The 17,236-nt window shown below is 55.6% G+C and overlaps 1 protein-coding gene and 1 long non-coding RNA gene across 5 annotated transcripts; one reads left to right on the top strand and one right to left on the bottom strand.

Moving 5' to 3' along the window:
- Nucleotides 1-222: 222 nt before the first annotated feature.
- On the bottom strand, nt 223-11,025 carry PLEKHF1 (pleckstrin homology and FYVE domain containing 1). 3 transcript variants are annotated; one of them, XM_040633669.1, is made up of 2 exons: nt 10,872-11,025; nt 223-1,850 (listed from the first exon to the last, which is right to left on the bottom strand). In XM_040633669.1, exon 2 carries the CDS (start codon nt 1,831-1,833, stop codon nt 994-996), a length of 840 nt encoding a protein of 279 aa, XP_040489603.1. In that variant the 5' UTR covers nt 1,834-1,850; nt 10,872-11,025; the 3' UTR covers nt 223-993. The 3 variants fall into 3 exon arrangements, with proteins under 3 accessions (XP_040489603.1, XP_040489600.1, XP_040489601.1); XM_040633666.1 differs by lacking the exon at nt 10,872-11,025 and adding an exon at nt 9,139-9,275; XM_040633667.1 differs by lacking the exon at nt 10,872-11,025 and adding an exon at nt 8,897-9,089.
- On the top strand, nt 8,877-14,606 carry LOC121103449. Of its 2 annotated transcripts, none has more exons than XR_005835669.1 (2): nt 8,877-8,964; nt 11,022-14,606. It is a non-coding gene; the product is annotated as an uncharacterized LOC121103449 (long non-coding RNA). The 2 variants fall into 2 exon arrangements; XR_005835668.1 differs by lacking the exon at nt 8,877-8,964 and adding an exon at nt 9,778-10,862.
- The last annotated feature ends 2,630 nt before the right edge of the window (nt 14,607-17,236 follow it).

Here is a 17,236-nt window from a genome sequence, read left to right as displayed (position 1 = left end):
GGGTTACAGGTGCCGGGCCATGGGCAGAGCACGCAGGTGGACGGGGACGTGTCCTCGGGAAGCAGCCCAGGTGTGGCATGAATGTCTGACCCCACTGTGCTGCCAGTGTTCCTGGGACACCCAGTGTGGGGGACAGCTGTGGACATCTGCCACCTTGCATTGTTTCAGCCCCTGATGAGCTGTGTCTGAAGCAAGACACTCCTGAACTTTTTGACCACGTGAGTCAGTAAACGTTCTTTTTATTGTTAAATCAGTCTGGGTAGGGTTTCTGTCACTCTCAATGAAGGGTTCTAACAGAAAACACTGCTTTCCCCTGCCACAGGGCGAGACAAGGACAGGACCGAGGGGCATCAGACACCTTGAGAGAGGGGAGATGGGGCCAGAGGTCCGGGCACGTGCCCTGGACCCCGGGGAGCCAGGCTGCAGTCCCACGCCTGGCGGGCACGGCAGTCTCTTGCCTGGCTCAGGGCAAGCCCACATGCCTGGCCTGAGAAGGCCCAGCCAGCCGGGCAGGTGGGTGCCAGCAAGGTGCATGGGCAGACCTGATTTCCAGCACTCCCAGTCTTCACTGGGGGTGTGCTTCTCTGGCAGGCAGGTGCTGGGGTGCACGGCCTCAGGCGACCTCCCCCAGTCCTGTCTTCCCTCTGGTCCTGAAAGGTGCCCGGGTTGTTTATTTCAAGGCATCCTCTGGGACCACAGCTCCTAGGGCCAAGAAAAGGCATTTATTGGCTCCTCAGAGGCCAAAGTGTTTGGAGTTTGCGAAGTGGAAAGAGAATTACCTGAAGTGAAAAGATGGGTGCCAAAGTCCAGCACAAAGGCACCCGGGTCGGAGAGAAAGAGCCATTCCCACGGCCCCTGCCACCCGCGGGGCCGGGTCCCGGGGGTGGAGTGGGGGGCAGCCCGGGAACTCCGCCCTCGCAGGGGCCTGGGCCACGGAGGCCGCTCGGGCACCCAAGGGACCGGGAGGCCCTGCCCCACAGCCACGGAGCCCGGTCAGCTGTGGAAGGCTGACCAGGAGACGCCCGAGGAGTAGAACTCCACGCGGCTGGGCCAGTCGCCGTCCCCACTGCCCTCCCTGTCCTCGTCAGAGTCCTCATCGTCCCCGCTGGACGCCCCGCAGACGGCCCCCGCGAGGTAGGCGGGCTGCCCGGGGGACCCCACGCCCGGCTCCTCCTCCTCCTCCTGCCGCTTCTGGGCGGCCAGCTCGCGGTAGCAGAGGCTGCAGACGCGCAGGGGCTTGGGCGACAGGCGCGGCAGGAGGAAGCGCTGGCGGGAGCACTCGGCACAGACCACGAAGCCGCACTTGCGGCAGTGGTGGCGCCGCGTGAGCGCCGAGAAACGCGTCTGCGTGCAGCGCATGCAGATGTCCGTGGCCTTGTCCGGGATCCAGGGCGCCGCGTGCTCCGTGCTGGGCTGGCGGCCCGTGGCCAGCAGCTGCCGCCGCACGCACTCCTCGATGTGGCTGATCCACTCCTGGCGCTCGGTGGTGGAGGCGGCTGACACCACGAAGGACTTCTTGGCCGTCTTGATCATCCAGCGGTTCTTGGCCTGCAGGGTCTCGGGCAGCGGCTCGAGCGTCACCTCCTCCAGCGGGATGATGTGCTGGCTGCGGTACTTGCGCTTGCTGAGCACGATGCTGCCGTACACCAGGATGTCGTTGAACAGGAAGAAGATGCGCGGCTTGGCCTTCTTGCGGCACTCCTTGGTCAGCACGCCCTCGCCCAGCAGCACCCGGCCTGGCAGGGCCAGCGGCTGCCCCGACGCCCCGAAGCAGCTCTCCACGGCCGCGATGCGCTGGCTGTTGATCTCCGTGTTGGCCAGGTAATCCACCATCTTCTCCGGCAGCCCGGCTGTGGGAGGAGCGGCAGGTGAGGGTCCAGCGGGGGGGGGGCGGGGGGGGGCGGGACCACACGGCCCACGACCCCCGCCCCGCCCCAGCTCACTGTCTCTCCCCGCCTCCCCAGCCAGACAAACCACTCATTATCCCACTGTAACCCACAGGGCCCAGATGGCTAGCCAACCACACAAACTCGCTGCCCCAGAAGCCACGAGCCAACTCTTCTTCGACAAGGAGCAGCCAGAGATGAAGGGGGAGTCCCCGGTGAGGGGCACCTCGAGGATGGGGGGCGGCAGAGAAGACGTGTGACTGAGCCAGGCCACCACTGTGGCCAGTGCGGGCTCAACTCCCTGGGCAGCCTTGGGAGCCAGAGGAGAACACGCCTCAACGCTGTCCACCCAAGGGGCAAGGCTACTGAGCCCCAGCTGCCATCCGGGGCTCCCAGGAGCACGAGAGACCGGGCACTTTGGGCCTGCCCCAGGGGGAACGGGCAGGTGCAGGTGAATGTACCGGGGCAGCGAGTGCCGGGCACCAGGTGTCTGCAACCCTAACCCATCACGGACTCCACCACCCACCAAGCCAAACCATCGCAGACCAGCAGCCTGCTCCCTCGGCCTGTGGCTCAGTGGTCACCACTGCCTGCGTCGCAGATACCACCTGCTGAGTGCTTCCTCCATGTCGAGCACGACTATCTTATTTAGTCCCCACACCAACTCGAGGACGCAGAATCCCCCAATGACGGGGGAGACTGAGGCTCTGTGAGTAAGCTCCCAGAGCTTGTTCCTCGGGAGACAGCGCCTTCCTCATGGAGTGTGAGGCCCACTCTGTCCTCCTCTGCCAGGCACGAAATGTCAGTGGCCCAGATCTCATCCAGCACCCCCCCATTCTATGCACACACTCCCTTCGACCCTCTGGAAGACCACCCAAATACTGCTGACTCCCCAGGTCAAGCCTCCAGCCGTGGACGTCCACCTGCCCACGTGATTTCCCACCTGCTCATCTAAGAAGGTCCTCAAATTCAACAGGCCCAACACAAACCCAGCTTTTCCCTCCCATTCTTCTTTTCCATAAACAGAACCACCATTCACCCGTTTGTTTGAGCCCCAAATCTAGGACTCATCCTTGAATCTCCTCTTTCCTGTACCCCCCAACAGTCACCTCATGAGCAAGCGCCACCATTTTTGTCTCTCACAACTGGCCAGAGTTTGCCCACTTCTCCCCACACAGGTGTACTGCTGAATCACAGCAAGGCATCATCATGTCTTGCCTAAAATAGGCTGTCCCGTGCTGGCTCCATCCTGCGACTGGGCTCTCAGTTCTCACCTCCCTTCGGAAAGGGTCTCTGACAACGCCATCTCAAGTACAGGCTTGGCAAACTATGGCCTGAGGGTCAAATCCGGCCCGCAGCCTGTTTTTGTAAATAAAGTTTTATTGGAACACAGCCACGCTCATGCACTTAAAATTGTCTGTGGCTGCTTTCATGCTACAATGGCAGAGATGACTAGTGGTGACAGACACCATGGGCTGTAAAGCCTAAAATATTGACTACCTGGCCCTTTACACAAAAAGTTTGCTGTCCCTTGCTCTAAGATGTTACCTATTTTGTTTTTTCTTCCAGGACTTATCAGGGCCTACTATTTTCTTATCTATCGATCATTTGCTTACATGTTTTCCATTTCCCTCACGGGGTTCTAAGCTCCATGAGAAAGGAGCCTTTTCTTGCTCACTACGGTATCCCCAGTGCTTGGAACAGTGCCGAGCACACAGTAGGTGTTCTGTAAGTCGCTAGCGAATGAAGGAACCTTTCCAAAGCTCCCCGAGGGCCTGCCATGCACGAGTCAGCCTTACATCCAAGGAGGAAGCAGGTGAGTGAGAGCTGACCTCACGGCCACCGCCATGTGCACACGTGTGCACAGGCATACACAGCATGACCCTGGCCAAGCCAATCACGCACGTGGTATTTCTGGGTCACCACACTGCAGTTCTGTAAGTCAGACCACTTGTGGGAAGCCAGAGCGGGGCCCAGGGTGGGGGCGGGACGCATTGCACAAGAGGGGTGCTCGGCCCCCTGAGTCACAGACCGCTTGCCCCCTTCAGACCACAAGGCATCCTGAGAATTGCTGCCCACACTACCTTATGTAAGAACCACTATTTTTAGGTTGCTAATCTTGGCTGTGTGTTGCAAACCTCGCTGATTATTGGTGACAGACCTGGGCTGTCCTGCTAGAACTGATCACGGGGTCCCTGCTGTGGACAATCTGGCAAAATTCCAGAGGTCCCGGCTGGGTTGAGTGCTGGGATGGGCCGGCTGAGGGCTCCGCAGGAGGGGCTCAGAGCGCGGCAGACCGAGACCCCCAAGAGCCGTTGAGTTTGTGACGTGCAGCGGAGACGACAGAGATGCCTAGCGGCGGGGGAGCGGGTCCCACACCCGGGCCACTCACACGCGGGAGGACTGCCGGCAGCTACGACGATTCACCCAATCTCTGTGGGTCAACGTGGAGTGACAACAGACATCAGACACTGTGGGGAAAAAGCAACCTGCCGGACGGTATGTGACAGCTTACGTGTACACATGACACAACGTTGCAAACGTGTTTAAGAACTAGATCTACGAATAAAGATGGAGAGGATGCAATTTCGCACTCAAGAGGGTAGCTACTATTAAAAACTAAATAAAAACCTAAAAGACCCAGGCCATAACAAGTGTCGGCAAGGACTTGGAGAAGCTGAAACCCTGGTGCACTGTTGGGGGAAATGTCAATGGGTGTAGCACTAACAAAAAGAGTATGGAGGCTCCTCGAGAGATCAAATTTAGAAATCCCATATGACCCAGGAATTCCATTCCTGGGTGTCTCCCCACCGGAAAGCAGGGTCTCCACGTGGTACAGCCCACCCACGTTCACAGCGGCATTATTCGCGGTAGCTGCGAGGCAGAAGGAACCCAAATGTCCATCGGTGGGTGAACAGCTGAACAAATGTGCAACAGAAGATTATTCAGCCATAAAAGGAAGGAAACTCTGACCCCTGCTACCACGTGGATGAACCCTGAAGACGTTTATGCTCCATGAAATAAGCCAGAAAAACGACAAGTACAGTATGGTTCCACTCACATGCGGCACTGCAAGTAGTCAAATTCACAGAGACAGAAAGTAGAAAGGTGGTTGCCCAGGTTGGGGGCCGGCGGAAGGAGGAAGAGCTGTTATTTAATGGGTACACAGTTTCGGTTTTGCAAGATGAAAAGAATTCTAGAGATGATTCACAACAATGGAGATTTACTTACTACCACGGGACTGCACACTCAAAACTGCTTAAGACGGGTTCAAAACCAATGATGGACCCCAGCCGAAGTCAGGAGAAAGTGGCCTGGAGACAGGGCACCTGGATGTAACCAGCTATGGGCGCGGGGAGTGGATCAAGGAGGACTTCACCTTTATCTAGAACATTCTTTCTTTTATTTAAAAAAAAGCAGCAGCAACGTGTTAAAATCACAATACCAGTCAATTGCCGGAAGTGGGAATGTGAGCTTCTTTTTAATTCTCTCTAAATGTAAGGTCCTCAAAAAGACAAGAGTCACAGGACAGAGTCTGCACCCAGAGCCCTGAGCTCCACTGTCTGGGAGCTCCACCCTGCAGGGCTCGCGGCGGGTCACCTGGCAGGGCCTCCCCTGACCGCACGGTGTCGGGGCTCAGGGACACAGGTGATGCTGGGAGGGAGCAATGAGGAAGGATGCCACTTGTTCCCTCCGAGCTGTGTGTCACCCAATCTGGCGGCCACGGACCGAAGCTTAACACATTTGGCTGCTCAGGCAGACAGACTATGTGCTGAGACGGAAGAGAGCAGACGGCCCCCATCTGGCCCTGGGGGGTGTGGTGAGCTCTAGAGGCCAGCTTGCCCAGGTCCCCCTCTGACCCGACGCTACCCAGGTGGGCAGCATGGAGGAAGTGAAGAGCAGAACCCAGGGAGGGGAGAGGTTTAGGCAAGAGAGGGCCTACAACACTGTCCCCTTGTCCCTTGTAGGGGGTACCGGGATGCCCCATGCAAGACCCCCATGCTGCCTGGCCCCAGCCAATGATTTTCAGACCCTTTCCAGGCCCTAACTGCCCCCGCCCAGTTGCCGGCAGCAACAGGTGACCCAGGAAGGGTGGGGTATTTGTGAAAGGGGTCTGGGCTCTGAGCTGATCCCACACACGGACTGCGGTATCCAGAAGGCTCTCACGCCCCTCTCCTCCATGAGCCTATACTGGGTCCCAGGCTGGGTGAGGGCTGGGCAGACAGCATTCTCCCAGGGTTCCCCCCAAGTCTCCCCACCCTTCCCACAACCATAACTTCACACCTGGTTTGACACGGCCTGGAGATTTCTCTTGGTAAATACGGCATCCCTTCACCCAAGCAGTTATTGTTCTCACCAAAGAAGTGAACCTCCCTCCTTTAGGACAGGGGAGGAGAGAGCTGACCCGTTTCTCTTGGGACCGGCCTGCCTCAGGACAGCCTCCAGCCTTGGGACAGTGCCTGTGCTGCTTCCGGTGTGGTACCCAGCACCCGGGCTGCTGACAGACGGTGGACACTTGAGAAGCGTCAGTGTCTGGCAGCAGGGAAATGAATAGAGCTGCTTTTTGGGAAGGGTTTGGGGGGCTGCCAGGCTCCTGGGCTGGCCCTCCTGAACACAAGTGATCCCACCACCCGAGTGGGCTGAAGGTACTCGGTCAGCACTGGGGTGTGGGGAGCCATGCCGCAAGTGTTGCTGGATGGCCAGGGTTCTGTACGTGACAGCTGAGGGGTCACACGTGACCTACACCAGGGCTGGCCAATCCGCATCAGGTCGGACCCAGTGCCGGCTTTTCTAAATCCAATTCATTGGAACACGGCAACAGACACTGGCTTGCAAAGCCTCAAACACTGACCATTTGGCTCCTTACAGAAGTTTGCAGACCCCTGATCTGCATCTCATCTATACCACCCCATGCTGTCAAATGCAGAACGCACCTACTCCGGGACCACCTGACACAGGGCTGTGTCCCGAGGGAGCTTGCTCTCTCCTCCACTCAGAAACAGGCTGTGTGATTTGAGAGAGATGTCTGGGGCCCCACCCTGGGAACCCTGGAAAGTAGGACCTAGGAGGGGAATCCAGGTCCACCTTTCTGGGAGAGCTACAGTCGGGGACACTGCTTATCAGAGAGGGAGGTACCTGGCCAAGATCACAGAGGCGGGGAGTCAGGATGCTGGCCCCTAGTACTGTCCTTTGGCTTCTTCTGACTGGGGGCAGGCTGATTGATCGCCGCCCCTCCTTCCCTCCAGCCCCAACCAGGCCCACTGTGCCCCCATGCCTGCTGGATTTCACCTTCCAAATGTGTAGTGTAAGTCCCGTCATGTGCTAGACACGGTCCTCCTGCGCTTGGCACCAGGTGACAGCAAAGACGTAGGGACCAGGCCCTTTAGCAACAGACTCCCTGGTGAGACAGTCAGACTAGGAAGTAAATCAACAAGGTAATTTCTGATGGTGCGTGCTAAGTGCCGTGAAGCAAAAGGCCGATCTGCCTGGCAGAGCTGGGGTGGGGGTGGGGGTCAGGCAAGGCCTGGTGAGGAAGTAACCTTGCACCAAGCTTAACACTGGGAAAGAGCCAGTCATGCAAAGGCCGGAGGAAAGACTGTTCTGGGCCTTGGGAACAGCTCAGGAATCTGACCTGTGGAGGCCATAGAGGAAGGAGTGAGGGGTAAGAGGTAAGGTCAAAGGGGCCAGCAAAGGCCAGTCTTGAAGGTTCAGAGGCCAAGATGAGGATTTGAGGTTTTCTCCAAGTACCCTGAGGAGAGTGCCATGATCCAAGTGTCCTTTCCTTCCAGAGGGGCTGCCCCTCAGCCTTGTCTAACCCTGTGCTTCCTGGAGGCCCTTCTCCATGAAAAAAAAAAATAGTAATAAGGAAAATAAACCTGAGGTGCTATTAACTGGAGCTTACAGCTCGCCAGTTACAATAGTAAGCACATTGTAAGTATTCTCTCACTTAATCCTCCAGAAAGCCCCACGGGGGAAGTACCACCCCCATCATCAAAATAACTGCCCAAGGGCTCCGTGCAGTGATGGGGGAGCCCAGCTCCAAGAAGGCGTTCTTGACCAAAGACAGAATCAGAAATCCTCAAGTCCAAAGGGCGGGGCCGCTCTCCAAATGCCTGATCCCCTGCCCCACCCCCAACCCCATCCCAACCCAGGAATCCCTTCAGGTGGCCTGGGCAGGTCCCTTAGCTAAGCTGGGCTGCCTCACCTCCTGTCTTGGCAGCCCTTTGGGCTGACGTGTGCAGAGACACAGGCCTAAGTCAGAGTCATCTCTCGGCCCGCACAGACCCCAGTGGAAATCATGTGCCCAGGAACAGCCCAGTACTAAGTGGAAACTCTGTGCCAAAAATGGCCCCAGCAATGATCCTCACCTCCTGGCTGGCTTCTGACCCTCTGGGGTGAGATAAGAGCTTTGTTTAAATTGCAAACCAATATTTTCCTTGCACTGTGGAGATCAAGTTTCAGAGTGCCTCAGAACTTTGGAACCTTTGGAACCAACCTTCTCCCCCCTGTAAAGGGGGCTGAAGACACGGCTCCCCTGCTTAACTCTTTCGTGTTCAGGAAGAGAAAGGGAAGGAGATTCCAGCTGATTCCAGGTTGGGAAGGAACTGCCATCCCTAGGGGCCTGCCTTAGTGACTTCCTCTGTGAAATCGGAGATGAAGCCCAGCTTTGACAACTCCTACCAAAAATCACAAACTCCAACCCTTGGGGGCCAGGCTATTTCACAGTGAGAGAGGCCAGAGAGGACCACGGCTACCCAGAAAGCACGGCCACCCTCTCCGGGTACACTGGGGCTGCTGACTTGGCTCACTTGTGCAGACCCCGAAAACTGGGAGCAAGGAGTGAGGCCCCCCCGATGGCGGCGGCAGGCCAGGACTCTCCACCAAGGGACTACAAGTGTGCGGAGATCCCTGCCACCCCGGGGGGCAGCACCCGCGGGCGCCTCCAGATGTCCTCCGCGCACAAGGTGCACATCCCCGGGGATCCGGCTTCGACCCCCAAGCTCCCTTACCTGTGCTCACCCCGCTCTCCCTGGAGCCCCTGCAGTCTCCACCTCGCCTCCAGCACCCCCAACCAGCAGTAAGTGCCCTTCTCCGCGCCTCCGCTCCGCGTCAGAGTCCGAGGTGGCTCTTGCTGCGCGCCTGTCCCGCCCGAGCCCCGGAGCCACCTCGGAAGGGCGGCCAGGGGAGACCGGAGGCGGCGGGCAGGTAACCTCCTTTCCCCGCGCACCCCTGCCCGGCCGGAGGCCCTTACCTCCTCCGCCGGGTCCCGACGCGCCTGCGCCCCGCCCGGCACCCCTCAGCGAGTCTGTCCTGGGCCGCGGCTTTCCGGTCAGGCTCTAGGCTACCCTGGCGCCGCCCGCGCGGCCGCGTTCCCACTCTCGCCGGACACGCCCCCCGCGGCGGCTCCGCCAATCGCAGCCCCGGCGCACGGGCGGGGGCGGAGCCTGAGCTCCAGGCTCCGGGGGTCTGAGTGCCTGGGAAGTGTGCGCGGGCGGGCGGAGCCGCCCCAGTTAGAATGGGCTGGCGGTGGGCAGTCGCCGCAGGCAGGACCTGGACCGAGTTACTTTTCTGAACCTCCCGGGGCTGATTCTCCAGTCTGACTCCCCCAGGCCCCTGCCCAGTTTCCCCTGCCGCCCGCTGCAGCCCCGCACCCTTCCTGCTCGCACCTCACTGGAGACCATCCTTGCAGGACTCTGAAGGGAGGCCCTGGAATTAGTAGTGTGCCTTGTGCTGCCTGTGGCTGGCCTCCCTGCTGCTCGCTGACAGTCATCTCCTCTAGGCAGCCGGATATTAAAAATCAGCAGCATTTAATCCTTTTTATGTTTTAAACTTTTTCTAGTGGAAACTTTCAAACCTGCATCGAAGGAGAGCCCAGTTCAGTTGGGGTCCACTGAATGTACTCCCTGTGCTGCAACATTCCCAGCAGGTTATGCTGCCCCCCATGGGGGCCCTCCTCTGCCTCCTGGGACACTGGAATGAAATTCCAGGCCTCACCACTCCAGGAGGCCCGTCCCAGCCTCCCTGTGGTCCCCTCCCCGCATTTCATCTCACACTGGCTTCTTCCTGTTCCTCAAAACCCCAAGGTTGTTCCCACTTCTGGGCCTTTGCACATCCCGTCTCCAGATTTTCCCACGGCTGCATTTTTGACATTGAAGAGTCAAACTGCCATGTCCTCAGAGGCTTCCCTGACCACCCAAAGCAGCTCGCCGCCTCCACCCCAGCACCCTCAACTACCTCACCCAGTTTTATGATTTTGTCAAGTATTTCTCCAACCTGAAGTCATCTTATTCAGTCTCTTGTTTACGTGTTCACGGCTTGTCTCCCCCACCCAGGCAGTGAGTCCCATGGACTGGACGATATTGATCGTGTGCCTTTCTGAATCTCCAGTGCTGAGAATGGAGTTCAGCACTTAGTAGAAACGCGGTCACCGTCTGTCCCACAGAGGCAGTTTGTCTTGCTAAATACGGCACACGCTGGGCACTTTAGAGAGGAGCCGGCTCGGGCCAGTGCGGTGTCTGCTGGCCAGGACCGAGGCAAGAGACAGCAGCAGGAGCAAGAGCTGATGCAGCCTGGAGGCTGGAGGAGGAGGCCTGAGCTGAGCAGTGGTGACCTGCCCTCCTGGGCGCTGTGGGCAGAGCCTGGGAGATGGGGCGGTGCCTCTCCCAGCCCAGGCAGAGTGAGGCCAGGATGGGCTAAGAAGGGAAGGGGATGAGGCAAGGGAGGAGAAGGCAGGGAGAGGCCCTGAGAAACAAGGGGGGGGAGGTGGTAGGTGAGTGAGAGGGCCACCCATTGTGGCCTTGGAGAGCCCACCTCCCCACCACCGCCACGTGCCCCCTCCACCTTGTCTGCTGTTACCTCCGCAGCAGGACAGACAGTGCTTACTGAGTGTCCCACAGAAGCCACGGCCTCATCAAAGTAAACACGTATAAAATGCGTTCCCGAACTTCATATGGAGAGCTTTCACATCAAAATCAGGTTTTTTACCTTCTCGTAAATCAGAGGATTTGAAAACACGGTCCCCCCTCTCCTCGTGGAACTGTCCCTTTCAGACTGGGCACATGACCCCATTCGTGACAGTCCCACTTCTCTCTGTGGTTTCCCTCTTCCCCGCTTGACCCATTTATGTGCTTCCAGCTGACCGCGCCGAGTCCTGATGGTACGGCCGGGCCTCTACACCATCAGAGGAGAAGGAGACAAGGCCCAGGCATCCCAGAGGCTGACGGAGAACGCTGGGACACCGAGACGCCGGGAAATGCCATCCCCGGGTACACACTGCTTGTTCCCCGGGGGGCGGGGGTGCTGGAGGGGGACACCGAGCTGAGTCTTCAAGGCCGTGTTCCACGACTGCTCCAGGGCCAGGTCCCCCACCTCCCTAGCAAGAGGGGCTTCGTAGGGAAGGTAGGCGACGCCTGCGGTGAGCGTGCCACGGAAGGGAGCCAGAAAGCCTTTGAAGGCAGGGCTGTCGGGTTTGAGACAGCACCTTGCCTTTTCCATGGTTCTGGGAAACCAGAGGGAGGCGGCACAGCCCGTGGGCCTGGAGGTGGGAGACCCCAACTAGCCTTGTCTCTCTGCTGGTCCAGGACCCACTGAGGCCTCCGTCTCCTCCTCTGTCCTTGGTTCCAGCGCTGACATTCTGTGCCGTGGGTGCAGCTCTGGGAAATCCCTTGGAGGCCGCAGAGACGCTGCTTCTCTAGCTGTCCGCCCCTTCCCAACAGGGACCGGCTGTGGGTGGAGGAGACCTGGGCGGAGGGCCTGCTCCTCCAAAGAAGAGGAAAAACTCGTGACTCAGGGAACGGCAGAAGTTGACTCAGCCAAGCCACAAACCGTGGAAAAAATGAGCTCTCGCTGAGGCTTTTCTTTGCTCCTGGGGTAAGAAGCCCTTTCTGAGGGAAAGCGGGCTTCCAGACTTCAGGAACCAGGCTTTCAGGAAACTGCCAAGGCTCACGATTGTCAAGCTAGGAGTTGCGGCAAACAGCTCGGGGGACGGCGCCAGAAATGTGTATTGGATCTGTTTCTTAAGTTTTGTCTAAGTGCCAAGCGTTGTGTTAAATGCTTCATGTTATCATATGTCTCCTCAGCCTTGCCTGTCGTTCCCCGCCTTGGGCTTAAGAAAAGCGAGGCAGACGCAGAGCGTGGAGGGAGAAAGATCGAGACCAGCACAAACGTTGCAGCAAGAGGGAGGGAAAACAAATGGGCAAAGGAGTAACAGCGCCTGACTCTAGGTCAGAGGTCGGCAGACTTTCTGTAAAGGGTCCAATAGTCAACAGTGTGGTCTCTGTGAGCCTGGAGCCCTGGCAACCCTGCAGCTCTGGTTGTGCCCAGGGCAGCCCTCGACGGGGCGCCAGCCCCGGAGCGAGCTTCACTTAGCGACGCTGACGTCTGACTGTCCCATCAGGTTCGTGGGTTATGAAACATGATTCTCCTTTGCATTTTTTTTCCAGCCACTTAAAAGTATAAAAGCCATTGTGAGCTCAGGGGTCATGCCAAAACAGGCCAGGGGCTGGAGTTTGCTGACCCCTGACCTACAGATGTCCGTCATCCCTTTCTTACAACTCTTCCGCTCAGCCGAAAATATTCAAAACAGAAAGTTGGGCAAACAAGTAAGGGGAAAAAAAAGGAAACAGTGGTTGTCCTACTTATCACGGGCGGGTCGTGAACTCGACTTCAAGTTGGCTCGCTTCCCACGACTCTGCAGGCTGCTTTCTTTATCAGCGATACCGCTGAGGCTGAGTGTGCAAGCCGTGGAAATGTGGACATTAGGGAAAGGTCTCTCGTGCAATGGTTATGAAGATTAATTTTAAAGGAGGAGCCCCTGAGACGTTTGGAAACTGATTTCACAACAAAATCTCCCAAGATTGTTGAATTTTTTTTTATTTTAAAGGATTGTTGGATTTTGGATCGCTGATGTATCCGATTAGAAACCGAGAGGAAACCTGCCCTCTGTGCAGCCACGGAACAGCAGTGGCTTCCCCTCCCCCCGCCCCACTCCTGCCTCTGCAGTGTCAATATTGACTTCTTCCTGTGCGTGTGTTTGCCCGTGCTCGTCGTTCCAAGTCTGCACATCCTTGTCACGTTTGCGGGCAGTAGAGGGCCTGTTTTCCATGGGAGTCCCCATGAGGCTGTGACCAGGCCAAAGGGGAAAACAAGAAACATGAGAAGAGAAACACTGCCCTTTGAAAAATGCTTCAGATGGGTGAATAAATGTTGCGTCCAAAGATGATCTTCAGAATGATTTAGATACACCTACTTTCTGGAAAAGGGTAGAGCCAAGAGGCCTCTGACAGCCCTGGATTGACGAAGTTCCATCCGGGTCATTCATTCATTCAATAGTTACTGTTCACGGTGCCTTGGGAGGCACACCGTCGAGCAGGGGGCAGACCTGGGAGAACATATTCACCCATAAGGAGCCAGAACCGCTCACCCAGAGCAGAGGGCCGAGGCCACCTCCGATGAGAACTGTCTGGGTTGGATACCACGTCTTGGAGCACAGTTGTGGCCCCCAAAAATCAGCCTTTGGGGCCTGGCTGGCAAAGAACTCTTCACCTGCTGCGTGTAAGGCAAGAACAGGAATTTTAGGGACCAGGAAGATGCAAGCTAGAGGGAGAGAAAGGCCCCGCACGCGGTGTGGGAGAGGGCCAGGGGAGGCTTTCTGGCTGAGGAGTGGGGCTGGGGCAGCCGAGAAAGGGCTTCCAAGGACAGGGATGGGTGATGTTCCATTTGAATTACGTGCTGGGCTGCCCGAGATGCCCCATGTTTTTGGCCACGACCCCTCAAAGCGTCATGAAATCCACACGTTTGCTGGCAAGGATGCAAATTATTATATCCAGCTTCCACGGCGGGCAATGTGGCAACATCTGTCACCTTGAGAAAGGCACGGGCCCTTCTGTCCAGCTAGTCCCCTCCTAGAAACTTAGTTTTAGACATTATTTATTTGTGCAAAAGGATATACAGGTATCTATTCACTACAGCTTCAGTTACAACAGGGAAATAATGGGACAACCCAAATTGCAATGGGCAGGGGGCTAGTTAAATCACGGAACCCATCCTGTGGCAGGGCTTACGGCAGTTAAAGGGAGGAAGGCAGGTCTCTATATCCTGATGTGGAAGGATTTCCAAGATCTATTGAGAGAAAAAAGTAAGGTGCAAAAGTGTGTGTATACGTGTGACTTCCTGGATGAGTATGTGTGAAAATTATTGCAGACACAGTTCGTGAGAAACTGGTCCCAGCGGTTGCCTCCAGGAGGGCAAATGGGTGGTGTGGACCCGTGGCAGAGGGACTCACATCTTACACCCTTGTCTAGTTCCCTCCCACACCGCACAGATGAACCTGTGTAATGGGCGGAGATTGTGGAAATGACAGCGTGGGACTGTCCACGCTTCTGCCTTGCTGTCTTGGATCACTGGCTCTAGGGGAAGACATGTCGCTCCTCCGTCCTGAGGCTGGTTGAGCAGCCCTGTGGAGACGGCCGCGGAGAGAGAAGCTGAGGCCCTCTGCCAACACCAGCACCAGCTTGCCGGCCCAGGGAAACCCCGAGGTGACTGCCGCCCAGACTAACATCTTAACGGCAACCTTCTGAGCCATCTTGAGACAGAAGCATCCAGCTAAGCCCCTCCCCAACTCCTGACCCACAGAAACCATGTGACATGGCAGATGTTTATTTTCTCAAGCCAGCAAATGCTGAGATAACCTGTGATGCAACAATTTGTTGTACATCCTTTTATTTCTTCTAGACTTTGTACTTTGTGCATTTGCACATGTCCGAGTAGTGGTGGTGATGGTGAGGGGCCTCATAACCCTCCACACGGCATGGACTGCGGGCAGTACTGCGGGCTATCTGCGCTGGGTAGTTGTGGGGTGGAGAGGCGGGAACCAGCGCAGGGTAAGGAGCCCTGCCTAAGTAGGACTCCTCGAGAGTGCTCGGAGAAGGGGAGGAGGAGCCTGACTTCCAGGTGTGTGTGTGTGTGTGTGTGTGCGGCACATATGCAGAACGTGAACAACCCTCAGGTGCAAAAGTTTCACACCAGCTGCCTTTCCGTTTGGCCCGCACACTGAACTTTAAAATATGAACTGGACACCACCAAAATTGTGAAAATTAACAATGTTGACAATGTCAAGTGTTGGCAAAGATATAGAGCAAGTGGGTTCTCCTTAGGTTGCTGGAGGGATCGTAAATGGTTACAAGTTCTTTGGAAAACCATTTGGCAAAGTCTACTGAACTCCACATGTGCTATCCTAGGGCCCAGAAAGTCTACTCCCAAGTGTATACCCAAGAGGAAAGAGGGCATGTGTCCACCAAAGTCAATGTAAGAATGTTATTCATAACAGTAAATTAATCAAAGCCAAAGAGGGGCTCATTGAAACCTCTGATCTATAACCAATCAGCCAGCACAGGTGACAACCTGAGTTTGTGACTGGTGTCTGAAGTGGGACGGGGTCAGACTTCTGGGACTGAGTCCGTAACATGTGGGACCTGATGCTCCCTCCAGGCAGATGGTGTGAGAACGGAGTAGAATTGTAGGACACCCAGCTAGTGTCGGAGAATTGCTTGCGTGTATGTGTGTTGGGGGGAAATCCATATATCGGAACTGGTGCAGAAGCTTCCTCCTGCTGCAGGGAGCATGGTGGAAGGATGGTCCAGAAGTTCCTTCCAGGCCAAGCCCCTACTTGATCCAGGCTGCTCCCAGCCCATGTCTCAGCATGCAGGGTGCTGATACTGGTCCGTTCCTGTAAGATGCAGGACCTTGGGCAATGTCTTAGTTTGGGCTGCTATCGCAAGTTATAGACAGGGGAGCTTAAAAAGTAAAAATTATTTCTGACCCTCCTGGAGGCTGGAAGTCTGAGTCAGGGCACCGGCATGGTTGGGCTCTGGCGAGAGCCCTCGTCTGGGTTGTAGGCAGTCATCTTTGCCTTGTACCCTCACATGGGGGAAAGAGAGAGCTTGCTAGCTGTCTGGCCTCTCCTCGTGGGGGCACTAAACCCTTTCATGAGGGCCCCACCCTCATGACGTGTGTCGCTCCCAAAGGACCAAATCTTGTCACACTGGCATTAGGTTTCGACATATGAATTTTAGAGGGGACACACTCAGTTTGTGTCAGGCTCCCTTGGCTCAAGGATTCCCCATTGGCCTGGCGAAGCTTTCCTGGAACTGCTCTGTGGTGTGAGACTCTTTTTACCCAAGTCTTCCTTCTCCGTCTCTTTCCGGGTGTCCCACCAGCGGAGTAGTAAGCAGGCTCTCCCCACCTTTCCTGGAAACCTCTTCTTTATCCTGCACGGGTCTTCCCTCCAATTCGTGGCCCACATGTCTGCTTCTGTCTTGGTGTCTGCTTATCGGAAGACCCCAACTAGACACGGACATACCAGTGGTGCTCCCACCACCCAAGACCCCAACCTCCACACACTTTAACGTCTCCAGACTCCCTGCCTCTGCTCTGCCCTCCCTTTACCTCCTGTTTCCCCAAACCCTCATCTCTCTCCTCCTTTCCACCTGAGGTGATGAAGAGCTTTATTTCACCCTCTCTTCACATCTTACGGAAACTTCTTTTTCTTTTTTTAATTAGAAATTTTTTAAAAATATAGTTTTTTATTTTATTTTTTAATTGAGATATCATTGACATGTAACATTGTTAGTTTCAGGTGTACCACATAATGATTCAATATTTGTATCTATTGTGATCAACACACTAAGTCCCACCTGTTTATTTTTGCTTTTGTTGCCTTTGCTTTTGGTGTCTGATTCAAAAAATCATCAGCAAGACTGATGTCAAGGAGCTTAGCACCTATGTTTCCTTCTAGGAATTTCATGGTTTCAGGACTTACAGTCTAGTCCTTAATCCATTTTGAGTTAATTTTTGTTTATAGTGTAACATAGTGGTCCAGTTTCAGTCTTTGGCATGTGCCTGTCAATTTTTCCAACACCATTTATTAAAGAGACTGTCTTTTCCCCATTGTATGTTCTTGGCTCCTTCGTCATAAAATAAGTGATCGTATATGCATGGGTTAATTTCTGCACTCTCGATTCCGTTCCACTGATCTATATGTCTGTTTTTATGCCACTGCCATACTCTTTTGATGACTGTGGTTTTGTAATATAGTTTGAAATCAGGGAGTGTGATGCCCCAGCTTTGTTCTTCCTTCCCAAGATTTCTTTGGTTATTGGAAGTTTCCTGAAACAGAAAAATCATCACCTTTTTCATGATGCATTCTATTCCTGTTTCTTGAGACAAACTCCAGCAGCATCCTCAAAAATGCCCCATCAAACTTCCGTGCTTAGACTCCATAAGGAGGATGAGGAAGGACAGTGTTTTAGCAAATGGTGCTGAAATAACTAGATGTCCAAATGCAAAAACCT

The sequence above is a fragment of the Ursus maritimus genome, unplaced genomic scaffold, assembly GCF_017311325.1.
Source record: "Ursus maritimus isolate PB19 unplaced genomic scaffold, ASM1731132v1 scaffold_19, whole genome shotgun sequence".
NCBI lineage: Eukaryota > Metazoa > Chordata > Mammalia > Carnivora > Ursidae > Ursus > Ursus maritimus.
This window is presented reverse-complemented; position numbering and strand designations above follow the sequence as displayed.

Excerpts from the sequence above, each read along its gene's own strand:
- PLEKHF1 (XM_040633669.1), bottom strand. The coding sequence starts at position 1,833 with ATGGTGGATTACCTGGCCAACACGGAGATCAACAGCCAGCGCATCGCG.